The sequence below is a fragment of the Delphinapterus leucas genome, chromosome 7, assembly GCF_059928025.1.
Source record: "Delphinapterus leucas isolate spDelLeu-1000000601 "Yukka" chromosome 7, BTC_Dleu_Yukka2, whole genome shotgun sequence".
NCBI classification, from domain to species: Eukaryota; Metazoa; Chordata; class Mammalia; order Artiodactyla; family Monodontidae; genus Delphinapterus; species Delphinapterus leucas.
The window spans coordinates 40,483,363-40,497,357 of NC_143135.1; the positions used below are offsets into that span (position 1 = coordinate 40,483,363).

Genomic DNA, 13,995 nt, shown 5'->3' on the forward strand with positions numbered 1-13,995 from the left:
AATTACAAATGCCTGACTTTGCAGGAAGAAGAGAAACGTATCACGTGCCCTTCTATGAAAAAGGAGACATTTTTCTCCCATATATGGTAACCATCGTACCACAATGAACCTGTGGTGGATGCTCTCCCCCCGTGAATGTATGTTCACAAACCCTTGTGGACTGTGGACAACTGAAATAAACTGACATCCTGTTGCAGATGCAATCAAGACAGTATCTGTCACCCACCCTCTTTCTCTCAATTGCAAATGAGTATCTGTTAAGGTCTTCAGCAACCCTAAAGACAGAGTCTTAGGAAGACATGTTGACTGGAATTCCTGCCCTAAGGATTGAAGATTGGCCTGTTTTAACTTTCTGTGAGTGTAGCAGTAGTGCTGTGATAATATTGTGTATCCAAGGTACTAACTCTTTGGACCCTTTCAAGTATCGTGGGGAAAGACCAGTACAAGTTGAAAAGCCCTGAAAAAATCCCTCCCGTTGCTGGAGAGACAGCCTGGGCTGTAGTTGCCCAAAGAAACATGACTCCACACACACACACTGGGATGAGACCCTCCTGGCTAAGAGGAGAATAAGAAAATTAAAGAGAATTCTATTAACCTAAGAATTGAGGGCTTTGAATTATTCCTGAGAGGAGAGGGATTCAGATTTGGCTGGTTTTTTTTTTTTTCTTTCATTCTTTCACTTTATTTTCTCCCAGGGAACTTTAAAATGAGATAGAAGACCATTTTAAAATTTTGAACATCTTTATATGTCTCATCCTGACAAGTATGTTTGGATTATCTTTATCTTACTGTTTAATCCCATTGCAGTCTCTGATTACCTATACTGGACAACATAGCTGAGCAAAATCTGAGAATGAGAAAAAGAACAGGAAAGCAAATTTTGAGCTTTAGTTACAAAATCTCCTTATAGTCAATTTAATGAATGTAATATTTTAAGTCATTTCCAAGCCTTCTGGGAGCAAAGTCTAATTTGCCCACTGGGATTCCAGAAGGATCCACAAAGGAGTAGAGTTTGTTATTTGGGGGGATGGCTTCCTGAAGGTGTGAGAAGTCTGCCTCACAGGCAGGTGACCTCCTCCTCCAAAGGGCCCAGCCACACTCCTGCCTGACCACAGCCAGATAGATGGGGCCAATAAGATAATAGGACAAGAACTGTGAACACTGAGGGGTAATACTTGGTCCCCACTCCTTCTGTTCCACCAGGGAGAGATTTCAGCCACACCACCTCTGCTGGCCTCAGTCCCCACCCTTCCATGTCACCTTGCCGAGAGGGCAAGGATGAGTTAGTGAGTTTGGAAGAAGGAACTGAGCATGTTTAGCTTAGCGGCTGCCTCTTTCCTCTTAGGACGTGTCCCTCTGGTCTGACCTCTGTCACCGGATAGGTGCTTTGTGCCTCAGGTGAGGCCTGAGGTTGACCAGCTCTGTCTGGGACAGGAAGGGGAAGTTTAGGGGTGAGATGAAGTTTTAACAAGTTCACTTCAGCCACACAGCCAGAGATACAGTCCCTAAACAGTTTTATTAGAATAAAGGTGATATTTTAAATGAAAGTAAACATTGATTGATGGAATGAAAGGATGAATGCATATACAGTCTATCCACATGAAGCAGAATCGAGGATTCAGAGGTACAGGTGAGAGTTGATTTATTCAATAGAGAGTCCCCTAGAAGTCGTCTTCAAGTAAATCATCTTTTCTAAATCAAGCTTTTTCCTCTTACCTCCCACATGGCTAATCCTTTAATCCGAGAAAGTTTAATCCTTAATGTTCATTAATTTCCCATTGGTGGCTCCTAACAGTTAAGCCTTAAATTTCCAAGCCCACCAAGTAGTTAAATTATCTCAATAAACAATTAGTAATTAGGTGATTAGGAGGCTCTTTTTAGCAAAGCTTGTTGTCAGCTTCTCTTAAGGTAGCTCAGGTCTGTAGTGAATAAAGCCACTGATGCAATCAGAAAAGTGCCAATTACTCCTGTGTTGTCTTATTTACTGCTAACAACAACCCAAGGTAGAGGTGAGGAAACTGAGGAAATTAAGTAACTTGCCCAAGTTTGTAGATGCTGTAAGTAGCACGTTCAGGGTTTGAACCCTGATATGCCTCCAAATGCCATGCTCAATCCACTACCCCACAAGGCTCACATTCATAGAATTACACACTATCAAGATTGGAAGAAACTTTGCAAGTCACTCAGTCCAACCTCCATCTACTGCCGATATCCTCCCAGGCATGACTTTCCCACCTCAGTGATGGGGAGTTCCTAAGGCAGCCCCTTCTACTGCGGGGCAGTCCTATTGCTTTGCCAACCCCTTTTTCCATGGAATGTCCTATAGATTCACTTCACTGGCCCAAGGTCCTTCTTCCCTTTGGAGGTAGCAGAGTTTCCATTCTTAAACATCCCTGCTCCTCCAGCTATTCCCCACATACCTTAATCTTCGGCCCTTCCCCGTCCTCCTAGGAAGCTCCTCTGAGCACAATCATTGTCTCAATAACACATCTGGGGTCTGGAGCTGGACATAACATTCCAGGTTGGAGCAGACCAGTGCAGAGTAGCGCTATATTATCACTGCCCTTCTTGTAAGCACCATTCCACCATGTGTTGTGTTTTTGTGGTGGGCATGGAGGGGGGATGGAAAGAGTACTGCTCCTCTGCTCAAAAGCACATGGCTCCCTAGTGCAAAAAAGGCATTTCCCAAATTGCATTTCCTGAAACACCAGCATCCCAGAATAAATGAATGGGTGTTTTAAGAATAAAAAATATCTGTGGCTAGGTAAGTTTGGAACACACTGCTTAACATTCATTCATTAATAAATCTTTATTAGATGCCCGCCGTAGGCCAGGTACTGTTCTAGTCACTAGATATATATTCATGGACAAAAGAAAGCAAAATCCCTGTTTATGGAAACTATAGGTCAGACAAGAAATACTATGAATGTGTGAGGGCCTTTTAGAAGACTTGCAACACACAATAACCCATCATAAGAGAAATGCTGATGCAAAAAAATAAGCTTAATTTCATTTATGTCAAGATACCACAAGTGTAGGATCCTTGTATAATTACTAATATACTGGGGAACAGGATTTGAGTTACCTGTTTAGGGAACACATGCTCACAACACTGAACAGATTACCCTGCCTTCAGCCAGTGTATCTCTTTATGTCACCACTGTTTTGTATGGAAACTTTCTAACGTAAAAGGATGCTAAAGGTCAGCCAAGAAATATTAAGAGCACAGCAAGCTCAGCCCAAAGGAGGGCTTAGAGGACACCACTGGGCATGTGGGAGGGAAGGGGGGTTGTCAAGAAACTAACAAATATGCAGAGGAATGGAGGACAGACACTGCTTCCCCCACCAGGGGAGGGAGACCAATGGGGGACTCAATTCTAAGAGAAAAGCAGCTGATCCAACAGCTCCCAAGCTGAGCATCAATGAGGCAGGTGGCCAGACTGGAAATGGGGCAGGATTTAGCCAGGGAAGTAGAAGCACCGGGTCAGGAATTCCACACCAAACAAGGTCAGGATGAGGAAAAAGCAGAATGGACGCAGTGCCCCAGAAAATCAGATACATAGTCCACAAAGTAGGCTCCTGACAGCCCAATGAGCTTTTCCCAGGAATCGGCGACCTGGAGCATCAAAAAGACAAGCTACCCTTTGCCCCTGGTAGAAAGAGCTAAGGACTACTTCCAACCCCAGCTGGCTTCCATTTATAATCCAACAGAACTCTTTTAAGCCCTTTTAAGTGAACCTGGTGCTGCCAGGCAAGAGGGCACCAAAATGGCATAAAAAGCATCAGCGGGCACCTGAGCTCCTGCTCAACAACTCCTCCAGGCTCCTCTCCTCCCCACCGCTAACTTCAATACCCTCGCTCATCACTCCTTCAATTTCTTCACCCACTTCGGCCCCATGTTCCACTGGGTCCCTCTAGACTTCCATTTGGGACACTGGCCTTAGCTTGAACCACCACCTGCCGGTACGCGTGACTGTCAACATTTGCTCATCGTGCCAGCTCCAGGGCCCCAGCCCTGGCCCTTCCCTTCCCTTGTCCCAGACTCTCGGGGCAGGGAGAGTGAACTCCGCAGACCCTTCTGGGTTGGGAGGGTGAGGCTGCACAGGGCCAGCTACCCTGACCAGCAAGTGAACCAGGTCAGAAGGGCCTGTGCTGTGTACAAGACGAGCCCGACACATTGGGAAGACAGAAAGGAAACTCTGGGATAGGTAGAAAGGCCAAGTTTGGAGAGAGGCCGATATGGGAAGGGATTTGTTATTTGTGGAAAGCTCTTATTTGGTGGTGGGAAAAGAATGGCAAATATGTAACACAATGTTTCTGTAACTATAAATAACATGCAAATACCTTTCCTAATGCAAATCATATGGAATCAGCTTTTCTGGGAGGCTTTTAAAAATAGGAAAAGGCAAGAGAAGGAAATAATATGTATTTAATCCATACTATGTGCTAAGCACTTTTCATACGTTGTTTGCTTAGTCCTCTCCTCTTCTGGGGAAGGTCTTCACTTTATATATGGGGAAAATGAGGCTATGGATTAAGGAATTTGACCAAGGTCCCATGATAAACCACAATTTGAAAGTAGATCTATCAGGTTCCAAAGCCCTCGTTCTTTCTGAAATCAAGTACCACCTTCCCTAGAGGCAGGGGCTAGACTAGCTGACCTTTCTAGATTCTTCTCTATTGCCAGGATATCCAGAATTGACTTGTTCCCAGCAGGTGCCCTAAGTCTTTCAGGAATATAAGGATCTATTGTGTGCCCTGTGAACAATAACTCAACAGAGAAGATTTAAGGTGGTGGTAGCAACACTGAAAGTGCAACTGGGAGACGCTGGGCTCTGTCACTGCCTTGCTGTGTGACCTTAGGTCAGTATCTGCCCCCTCTGGGCTCTAGTTTTCACATCTTGAAAATGCAGAATTGGGCTAGATGGTCAGGAAGGCTCCGTTCAGCTCTGACAGTCCTGTCTCTCAGGTGTTGGAGTTCACTTTGGTGGTCTGAGGAGGATGTCCCCCAAGAAAGCCCACTTTAGAGCTTCCCCGAGCCAGGCCCAGTCCCTCTGCCCACCTCCACTGCCCAGCCCACACTGACCTGCACCTCCCGGGTCAGGGCCAGCTCCAGCAGCTGGCCAAAGTGCTGGCCCAGCGTGCTCAGGGTCTCACTCACACAGGCCTTCATCGACTTCAGGATGTGCTCATTCTCAACCTGGAGGCACCTGGAGGAAGAAACCCTGGGTGGGCCACTGTAAGGGGCAGGCACTCAGCCCAGAGCCATTTTAGGGGACAGATCCTGGCCTGCAACAGGCCTGGTGGCGATGCAAGTGGCCTGGGAAGATGACATCAGCTCCTGGGGAGTCAGAGATGGAATATTCCAAGGCTGGCTTGTCCCCTGGCTTCCTAGTGTTCAAAGAAGTGCTGGCCTGAAATAGGAGCTAACAGTCCATGTTGCCAGGAAGAAAGGCCATCAGAAAGCAGTCAAATCCATACCTCTGGGCTTCTCCCTGGGAGAATCTGCCATCATTGCGGCCAGGGTCTAGGGATGGTGGATGGGAGTCATAGAGGAGGGTTGCTGGTGTGCCAGGTATGCCTTGCTCACTCTAAAGGTATATGGCAATGCCTGTGACCCTTTAAGAAGTAGCTGCCTAAAGCGTGCAGACAGGAGCCTTTGAGGATTTTCCACTCACACAGGAGGATCAAGATCAAATCCACCCCTATGACCTGAGAATGTTTCACAACGGAAGGCCAAAGACCCCATGGCAGTCCTAGGAATGTCAAGTTCCAGGTTTTTCTTCTAGGGCCTGGGGGCTGGAAGGGGTGAGGGAGGGTGTCAACACACACCCAGGTGTGCATACAGACAAGGTTGAGTGTGTGTACGTTTCTGAGTGTAGACGTATGCGTGTTTATGTATGTGAGATACGAAGAGATTGTGAGCGTATTTCTGTGATTGTGTGAGTGTATGTTTATATATCTGTGCATGTCTGTGAAATCCTTGTCAATGTGTATGTGAGTGTAAAGGTGTGTCTGCTTTCACCTTGTCTTGACTTTGGAGATCAAGGGGCTTCCCAAAGCTGGGGTAAACTTTTTCCTTGTTACCAACCCTCAAGAATCCTCTTTCTTCCTATGCCCAGGCCTCTCCTCTGCCTTTTACATTCTCCCAGGCCTGAAAATCGAGCAGAAAATCCCAAGGGAGTCTTTTAAGGTTGCTGATAAAAGTCAGCAAAAGGAAACTCCCAGACCACCACCAGGCCTCCCCACTCCCACTGCCCCTGTGGGAGAAGATGCCAGCCCCTTTCCCTGCCTGAGGACTGGCTGGCAGACCCTGTCTAGATTCACCCAGAGGCCAGATTTACCTCTCAGTGACCGCTGACAGCTCTGAGCACTTCTCCATTAGCAGCTTTTCAATCTGCAGAAAAATAGATCAATTTTATTCAATTCAGTAAGCACTGGTCGAGGACCAACTGCTGAGCTGGACCCTCTGGGGCAGAAAGATGAAGAATCAGATCAGCCAATTTGGAAAACAGGCACATAAACTATAACACAGTGTGATACGGATGGCAAAAGAGACCATCATCAGTTGCTTTGGGGGCTCAAAAAAAGAAAACTGAGCAATTAGTTATGCTGGGGGATCTGGGAAGCTTCAGAGAGGAAGGGGCATTTGAGCTGGGTTTTAAAGAATGAATAGAAGTTTACTGTCTGCAAAGTGGAGCAAGGAAAAGGGTAGAGCACTAAGGTGCAAAGAGATGCCAGAAGAAAGAGAAATAAAGGGGGATTTTCAGTGGTTTGCTTTGGACTTGGAAGAGATTCAAAACCATGGGCTTTGGAATTACACAGCCTTAGGTTGAATCCGGCTTATACCATTCACTGCATAACTTTGGGCAAGTTACTTAGGCTTTCTGAGTTTCTGTTTCCTCATCTATAAAGTGAGGACAACAACACTAGCTAATATTTTTAATTAATTTAATTTGATTAGGACTCAGCCCTCACAACACATCTATGAAATAAATGCTATTATTATACTCATTAGGATGATGGAACTGGGGCACAGAGAAGTTAAGTAACTTGGCAAGGTCACACAGCAGACAGAGCTGACACTTGAGCAGGCAGGCATTAAAGAGGGTGTATTTAACCATTGCACGGTGTCTCTCAGTGGTTATGTTGGCCTCAGAGGTTGTTCAAGGTAAATGATGTGTATGTAAAAACATCTAGCACAATTCCTAGAACAGAGCAGATACTCAGTAAAGGTCCTTACTGTCTTCCCTGCTTCACTGGAAGTGGAGAGAGGTCCCTGAGACAAGAAGAGTTAGGACTCTATACAATTCAGACCCACTCTTCTAAAAGACAACCCCATTCCGAGTGCCCACCCACGCCCATGCCAGGCAACCCACCTGGCCCATCTCCTGCGAGGAGCTCCTGCTAACAGCGCTGTACTCGCTGACCATGGAGCGGGCGTGGCAGGTCAGTCGCACGCTCATGCTATGGACACGCGCCCAGCGGTCCTGGGCCAGCTTCTGCCCGATCCTACGCAGCTCAGTGCTGATGACCCAGCCCCGCTTGAGCAGCAGCTGCAGGGGGTCTCCGGGGCCAGAACCGCCTGCCAGGATGAGGTCGCCCTGTGCATCCTCCTCCAGGCTGATGGGCTTTGCCTGCAGGACACACATGCACTCACACTCTGTCATGAGCTTCAGGTCCTCCATCCAGCGTTGGACCGAATCCACCTGCATCAGGTGCAGCCTGCAGCCGGGGAACAGTGCCATGAAGGCTATTAACACTCCACAATTTCCAAAGGTTTCAATTCCAAGCCATCTGGTGTTTACTAAACACCTACTATATGCTCATCACTGTTTCTTGCATTCACTTACCTTAATCCTCTTATTTCTCATTATGTCCATCTTACAGATAGTAAGATGTTTTGAGGGCAGATGACCAGACAAATCAGGCAATGAAATCTGACAGAGTAGCAGATTATCTTTACAATAAGAGGAAAATAGAAATAGCTTAAATATCAAATATTAGCTATGTCAAGTAAGCTATGGTACAGCTACATGGTTATATAATGTGCACTTATTTAAAATAATGCTTTCCAAAAGTTTATAGCAAAGAAAAATGTGTGCACTAATAAAATAAACCCACAGTATGCAAAGCAGTATGCAGAAATGTAAACACAATTATTATAACTATGTTTAAAAGCTATCTCTAGAAAAAATATTTAAAAGAAATATTAAAATGCTAGTGGTTCTTTATGGGTGGTGAAACGAAAAGATTTTTCATTTGTTTTCAACCTTTCTCTAATTTCCAAATTTACTTTCATAAGCATATATACTAATTTTGTAATGGAACAAAATTAACTCTATTTAGTACAACAGCATGAGAATATCCATTAGATCTTAAGATCTTTGTCAAATAAAATTCACTCTAAAATTCACTTAATCAAATAATAGTAATATCAGATCATTAACAAAGCTTTGAACGTTGCTTGAATGAACTATATTTAATATCACATAAGTGCCAGACACTGTGGGAAAAGTGGAGATCAACATGCCACACCTCCCCTCTCATGGAGCTTTTGATCTGCCTAAAGAATCAAGACATAGTAATGAGAAGTTAAAAAACAATAGATTTCAACATCATTTGAAGATTATGACGGAAGAAGACATACACACTTAACCTTTAAGGCTGGGCTCAAGTCCCTTTGCCTTGGCTTATAACAGTGTTCTAACTAGTCTTTCTGTTGCTAATCTTACCTGCCTCCAGCCATTCTCCACCTGCCACTAGTCATTCACTCATTCCACAGAACAGTATTCAGTGCCTACTATGTACCAAGTACTGTTCTAAGCTGGGCTATAAGAGCAAGCAAGTAGATAAAAGTCATTTCCCTTGTAAAGGTACAAGTGAGAGGACAGTCAACTTCCAAAGTAATTTCCAGAATAAATAAGCAATGCATACAATACGTTGGAGGTGGTCAGTGCTCTGAAGGAAAAGAACAGGAAAAAAGGATAGAGAGTTGTGGGGGTGAAAGGGGGAGTAGGCATTGCAATGTAAAATAAGTGGTTCAGAGAAGGCTCACTGAGGAAGGGACCTTTGAGCCAAGACATGAAGGACATGAGGGAGTGAGCCATGTAGATATCTGGGGGGAAATTGTTTCAGAGAGAGAGAACAGCAAGTGCAAAGGCCCTGAGGCATAAGTGTCCTTGAGATGTGTGAGAAAGACAAGAGTTAACCTGGCAGAGAGTGGGATGGAGGACTTGAGGTGAAAGCAGTGGAGGGTGGAGGTGAGCAGACCCTATGCAGCTGTGTGGGACAAGGTGAGGATTTGGCTTTTATTCTGAGTCAATACAGCCAGCACCCAGAAGGCATTGATGAGGCCTGGTAAGTAGGGCCAAGGTACCAAGTAGGACTGAAATGATAGCGGAATGCTCCAATTATCATGGTTAAAATCACGCCTTCATATTTACTGTTATTTAATGAGGAGAAGGACTTTCTGAACAATGCAGCTGTTTGTCTATGAGGCTTTAAATGTAATTTTTAACCACAAAGCTTATACTGTTTATGCAAATTGTGCATGTGGTTTCTTATAGCTTTTTAAATTGTTAAAAATAAAAGCTTATCAATAACCTTTCTTTCTCCCTCTCCCTTCATGAAAAATAGCTATTATATTTTGTAAAGAATTTGAATAGATGATAGATGGATAGATAGCTAGATAGATGAAAAATCACTTTGTGGATATACCACAATTTATTAAACCATTTTCCCATTGCTGGGAACTCACCTTGTTTCCAGTTCTTGGCCACTATAAACACACTTACACATATGTCCTTACATAACCAGTATCTTCATTCTATGCCATAGACCCCCAGGAGTAGGAGTGAAATTCTATAGATGCTGCCATATTGGCTCCCCAAGGCAGCAATGCATCCCATTCCCCGAACAATGCAGGAGAAGTTTCTATACATATATCTTGTTACTCCCCTGCGTGAGTCCTCAGTGTGCCCCCACTGACCACTCCCCCATAAGTTAAAATTCCTGAGGCTCAGATGGGGAGTTTCCAAGATCTGGCCCTAGCCTCCCTTACCACACATCTCCCTTTTCCATCTTCCCTCATATTTTAGCACCCTCACCATAAACACACTACACTCCAGGCACACTCAACCTTCCTGTTTCCCAAGCGTGGCTCTCTTTTACAGTCTCCCCCATGGCCTTGCACAGACAATTCCTCTCAGATCAGAATCCCCTTTCCTTCTTCTCTACCTGGCAAGCTCCTATTAACCCTGCAATACCCGGCTCTCGTGTTACTTTCTCTGAAGAGCCTCAGTCAGAGCTCATCAACTGCCCCCCAGGATGCCCACCTCTCTGTGCATCCTCCATTGGAGCACTAATAACATTCTATTGCAATTTGTATGTTTGTCTGAACTCTCCAAGTCCTGTGAGGGACATCCCTCGTGTCTGGTTTATTTCCAGCGCCTGACATATACCGGCTACACATCTAAAAAGAGCGGCAGGCATTTACTGCCATACCTCTGCAGAAGACTCCACATGCCTCCACCATTCCACCTCCCCAGGGAGTGCGCCACGAACAATGTCAACTAAAAAGAATGCACAACCTAAAAATTGAGAATTATGTTTTATTTGGCAGACAAAACTGAGGACTTCCAGTCTGGGAGGCAGCCTCTCAGAACAGCTCTGAGAGACTGCTCCAAAAAGGTAAAGGAGGAACCAGGATATAGAGGAGTTTTTGCATCAAAGACCAAATAGTCAGAACATCACAACATTACTGTTAAATAAAGAAAATCAGACATCTCAAGTTAATGAATTTAGCACTTTACTGTGTATGGGAAGATGCAAGAGCCTGGGCTCACTGAAATCATTCCTTTGATATGTACCTTAGCTATCTAGGGCCAGTATCCTGTGCTTTCCCATCCTGCATCCCCTCAGGGTGGCTGCAGAGGCTGAGGGCTTGACTGCAGGCAGCCCATTTGTCTCCATCCTGGGTTCCCTGGGGCTCACCTTTGCGGGCGGCTGTAGTGGCTTGATGGCTGCAACATCCTTTGTTTACTGATATGGCAGGCAGCATTTTTCATTCACGACAACATGATTGGAAAGGTGATATAGAGGATGGAAAAGTCTATGACCCTCATGTTCTAGAGATACAGAACTGGGAGGCCAACTGACCTAGGGGCTTTTAGGGGGCAACAAATGAACTAGTCACTCATTCACTGACTCATTCTCTCCATAAACACTTTGCTGTGGACATCTGTTGTTTTTGTCTTCCTAGCATTCTCCCTCCTTCTGCCATCAGTAGCAAAGACGAGTTCTATTAGCTGCCTCTTGGGGCAACCTAGGCTTCAGCGTTTCTCTCCTCTTTGGGGAAGGCCCCTCCTCCCAAACACAGAGTGGTCCCCCAGGGGAGATATCTAGGCTGTGTGAAGACACCCTTGGCCATAGCTGGTGGTTAATCCATGGGTGGGCTCCTGAACCAAGCTGCATGAATCCAATTCCCTCTCCCCAAACTGAGAAACTTAGAACCAAGAGTTACACAGACTGGAGTTGTTGGACGCAGGTCACGTTCGTGACGGCAAATTCAGTTGTTCCACCAGGAACTCCAGCATCATTTGGGGACTAGGAAATAAGGCCAAGAGTTAACTTCTATTGCTTGCAACCAAAGGAAACTTTTCTAAAGCACAAGTTCACAAATAACTAAGCAGAGTTGAGTCGGTGCCATCCCTTAGAGAAAAGGTTTTCTGGGAATTCAAAGAAGGGAGCTACTCCTTTCAGTTGGTGATCAGGGGACGGTTCACGTAGAAAGTGGCATTAGAGCTGGGTAGGGTTCAGACACACGAAGACAGTGGGAGAATCCTCCAGGGTGCGGCAGACAACAGGACAATAAGTAGGTTAGTTGGGCTAGAGTTATATATTCTGGAAAAGAGGGAGCTGTGAAGGGTAAATCTGGAGAAGGGGGAAAGCCCTGATCTTGAAAAACTTTGAAGCCAGAGTAGGGGTTGGGCATTTATGCTGAAAGCCACAAGAAGCTATCCAAGGGTGGCAGGCAGGGCAACAGGGGTAGAGACCAGTGGAGTTGAAAGACTCCTACCTAAATCACAGCAGCCGGAGCCAGCACCCAGCACAAAGGGAACCCATGGTGCTGAGGTGGGCTCTTAGCATGTCTCCCTGTGGAAGAGCTCTGGGGTCCTCACGGGGGAGTTACTCACACCCCCTTACTTCTGGTCTGGGTGAGAAAGGGCCGTGGAAGAACCAGGTAGAGAGAAAAAGGGAGTCAGAGCCACCACATGCCTCTGGTGTAAGCCCATCCCAGGAGGCCTGATTAGATCCCAAACCCATATTTTCATCACACGCCTTCACCCCCAACTCACACGCAGGCATTACTCAGTTCTTGCTCTTTAAGATCTTTAAAAATTAGAAAGAAAGTGGGATTTTAGAAGCTGTGTTGATTAAAATCCTAGCTGATTTATCACTCTGCTGGTAAGAGAAATGGAATGACGAAACTATTGATTTCCCCAATGTTTGTGCATTTGTGCCCATGTGTGTCCGTGTTTGCGGATATGAACTCATTCGGGTGTCTGTCTATATTGTCTGTACGCCAGTGTCTGGGTGTCTGGGTGAGAGTTTGTGTATCTCTACCTGCGTAAATACTCAGATGAGTTTGTGTGTTTACTGGTTTTGTGCCAGAGAAACTCGATGATTAAAAACGGATGGGGTGGGGTGGGGCTTGAGCATGGGCTGCGCTTAATCACTCAATTCCAAAGAAAAGAGTCTATTAAGTGGAGAAAAGAAGTAGCTTTGCAGTGGAGAAACCTGGTAAATACCACCTTAACCAAGAGATCAAAGTGAATCTCACTGCTGATAAGCCACGTTGATAGCATGTACCCCTGATACTACGTGATGAAGACACTTCACCGCTGCAGCATTTTCCCTGAAACCCATAACTCAGTCTCATCATAGGAAAAACACCGGGGACCCAAACCAAGGGACGTTGTACAAAAGACCTGACCAGTACTCATCAAAATGGTCAGGGTCATCAAAAGCAAGGGGAGACCGAGAAACTGTCACAGGCCAGAGGAGACTAAGGAGACGTGACGATGACGACATGTAACAGGATGTCCTGGATGGAATCCTGAAACGAAAGAAGACATTCGTGGAAAAACTAGTGAAATCCGAATAAAGTCTGGAAATTAGTTAATAGTAAAGCACCAATGCTGCTTCCTTAGTTGTGGCCAATGTACCAAGCTGCTATTAGACACTAACCAGAGGAACTGGGTATGGGGTATATAGAAACACCATGCACTATCTTTGCAACTTTCTGTAAATCAAAAACTACTTAAAAATTTTTTTAAGTTTCTTTTAAAAAGATGAGGTTCGGCAGGGAGGTGGAGTCCAGAAGACAAGCCTGAGGGTTTTCTACCCCAACTCGCCAGAAAGAATCTCACATCACTTGCTTCTTCCCCAACCAGAAGCATGGGCTGAGACGGTCTGTCTCTCTGACTTTGTGTCGTAAGCCCGCAGAAAGAAGCCTTAGAGCAGCGGTCCCCAAGCTTTTGGGCACCAGGAACCGGTTTTGTGGAAGACAATTGCTCTAGGGACCGGTGGCGGGGTCGGTGTGTGGGGTCTGGTTCGGGCGGTAACACGAGCAATGGCGAGCGGCAGATGAAGTTTCACTCGCTCGCCGCTCACCTGCTGCTCTGCGGCCCGGTTCCTAACAGGCCGCGGACCAGTACCGGTCCACAGTCCAGGGCTTGGGGACCTCTGCCTTAGAGCATCAAATTTCCGGTGGACGGGAGGGAGAAACCTGGCTAAGGAGCCTGAAGCGGAAGGACAGAGGGTCCGCAGTTGGGCTAGGGGATGGAACTTGTCCTCTCGGGGGAAGAAACAGTGCAAGCCTAGCTGGCTTTGCCTTCAGTCGACCCCATCAGCCGCCCTAGAGCCCAGCAAGGGCTGAATCCCAGGCCAGCCTCTTGGACTTGTGCCTTCTATGCTTAGCTACCTCAGGGA

General features: G+C 45.9%; 1 protein-coding gene across 1 annotated transcript in view; it reads right to left on the reverse strand.

The window, feature by feature from the left end:
* Positions 1-13,995, reverse strand: part of INSC (INSC spindle orientation adaptor protein) — a 126,890-nt gene that overhangs the window by 57,456 nt on the left and 55,439 nt on the right. The window contains exons 3-5 of the mRNA XM_089915120.1: positions 7,380-7,725; positions 6,345-6,397; positions 5,087-5,210 (exon numbers count right to left, since the gene is read on the reverse strand). Of these exons, the coding sequence (XP_089771246.1) occupies positions 5,087-5,210; positions 6,345-6,397; positions 7,380-7,725 (523 nt within the window). The remainder of the gene's footprint in view (positions 1-5,086; positions 5,211-6,344; positions 6,398-7,379; positions 7,726-13,995) is intronic.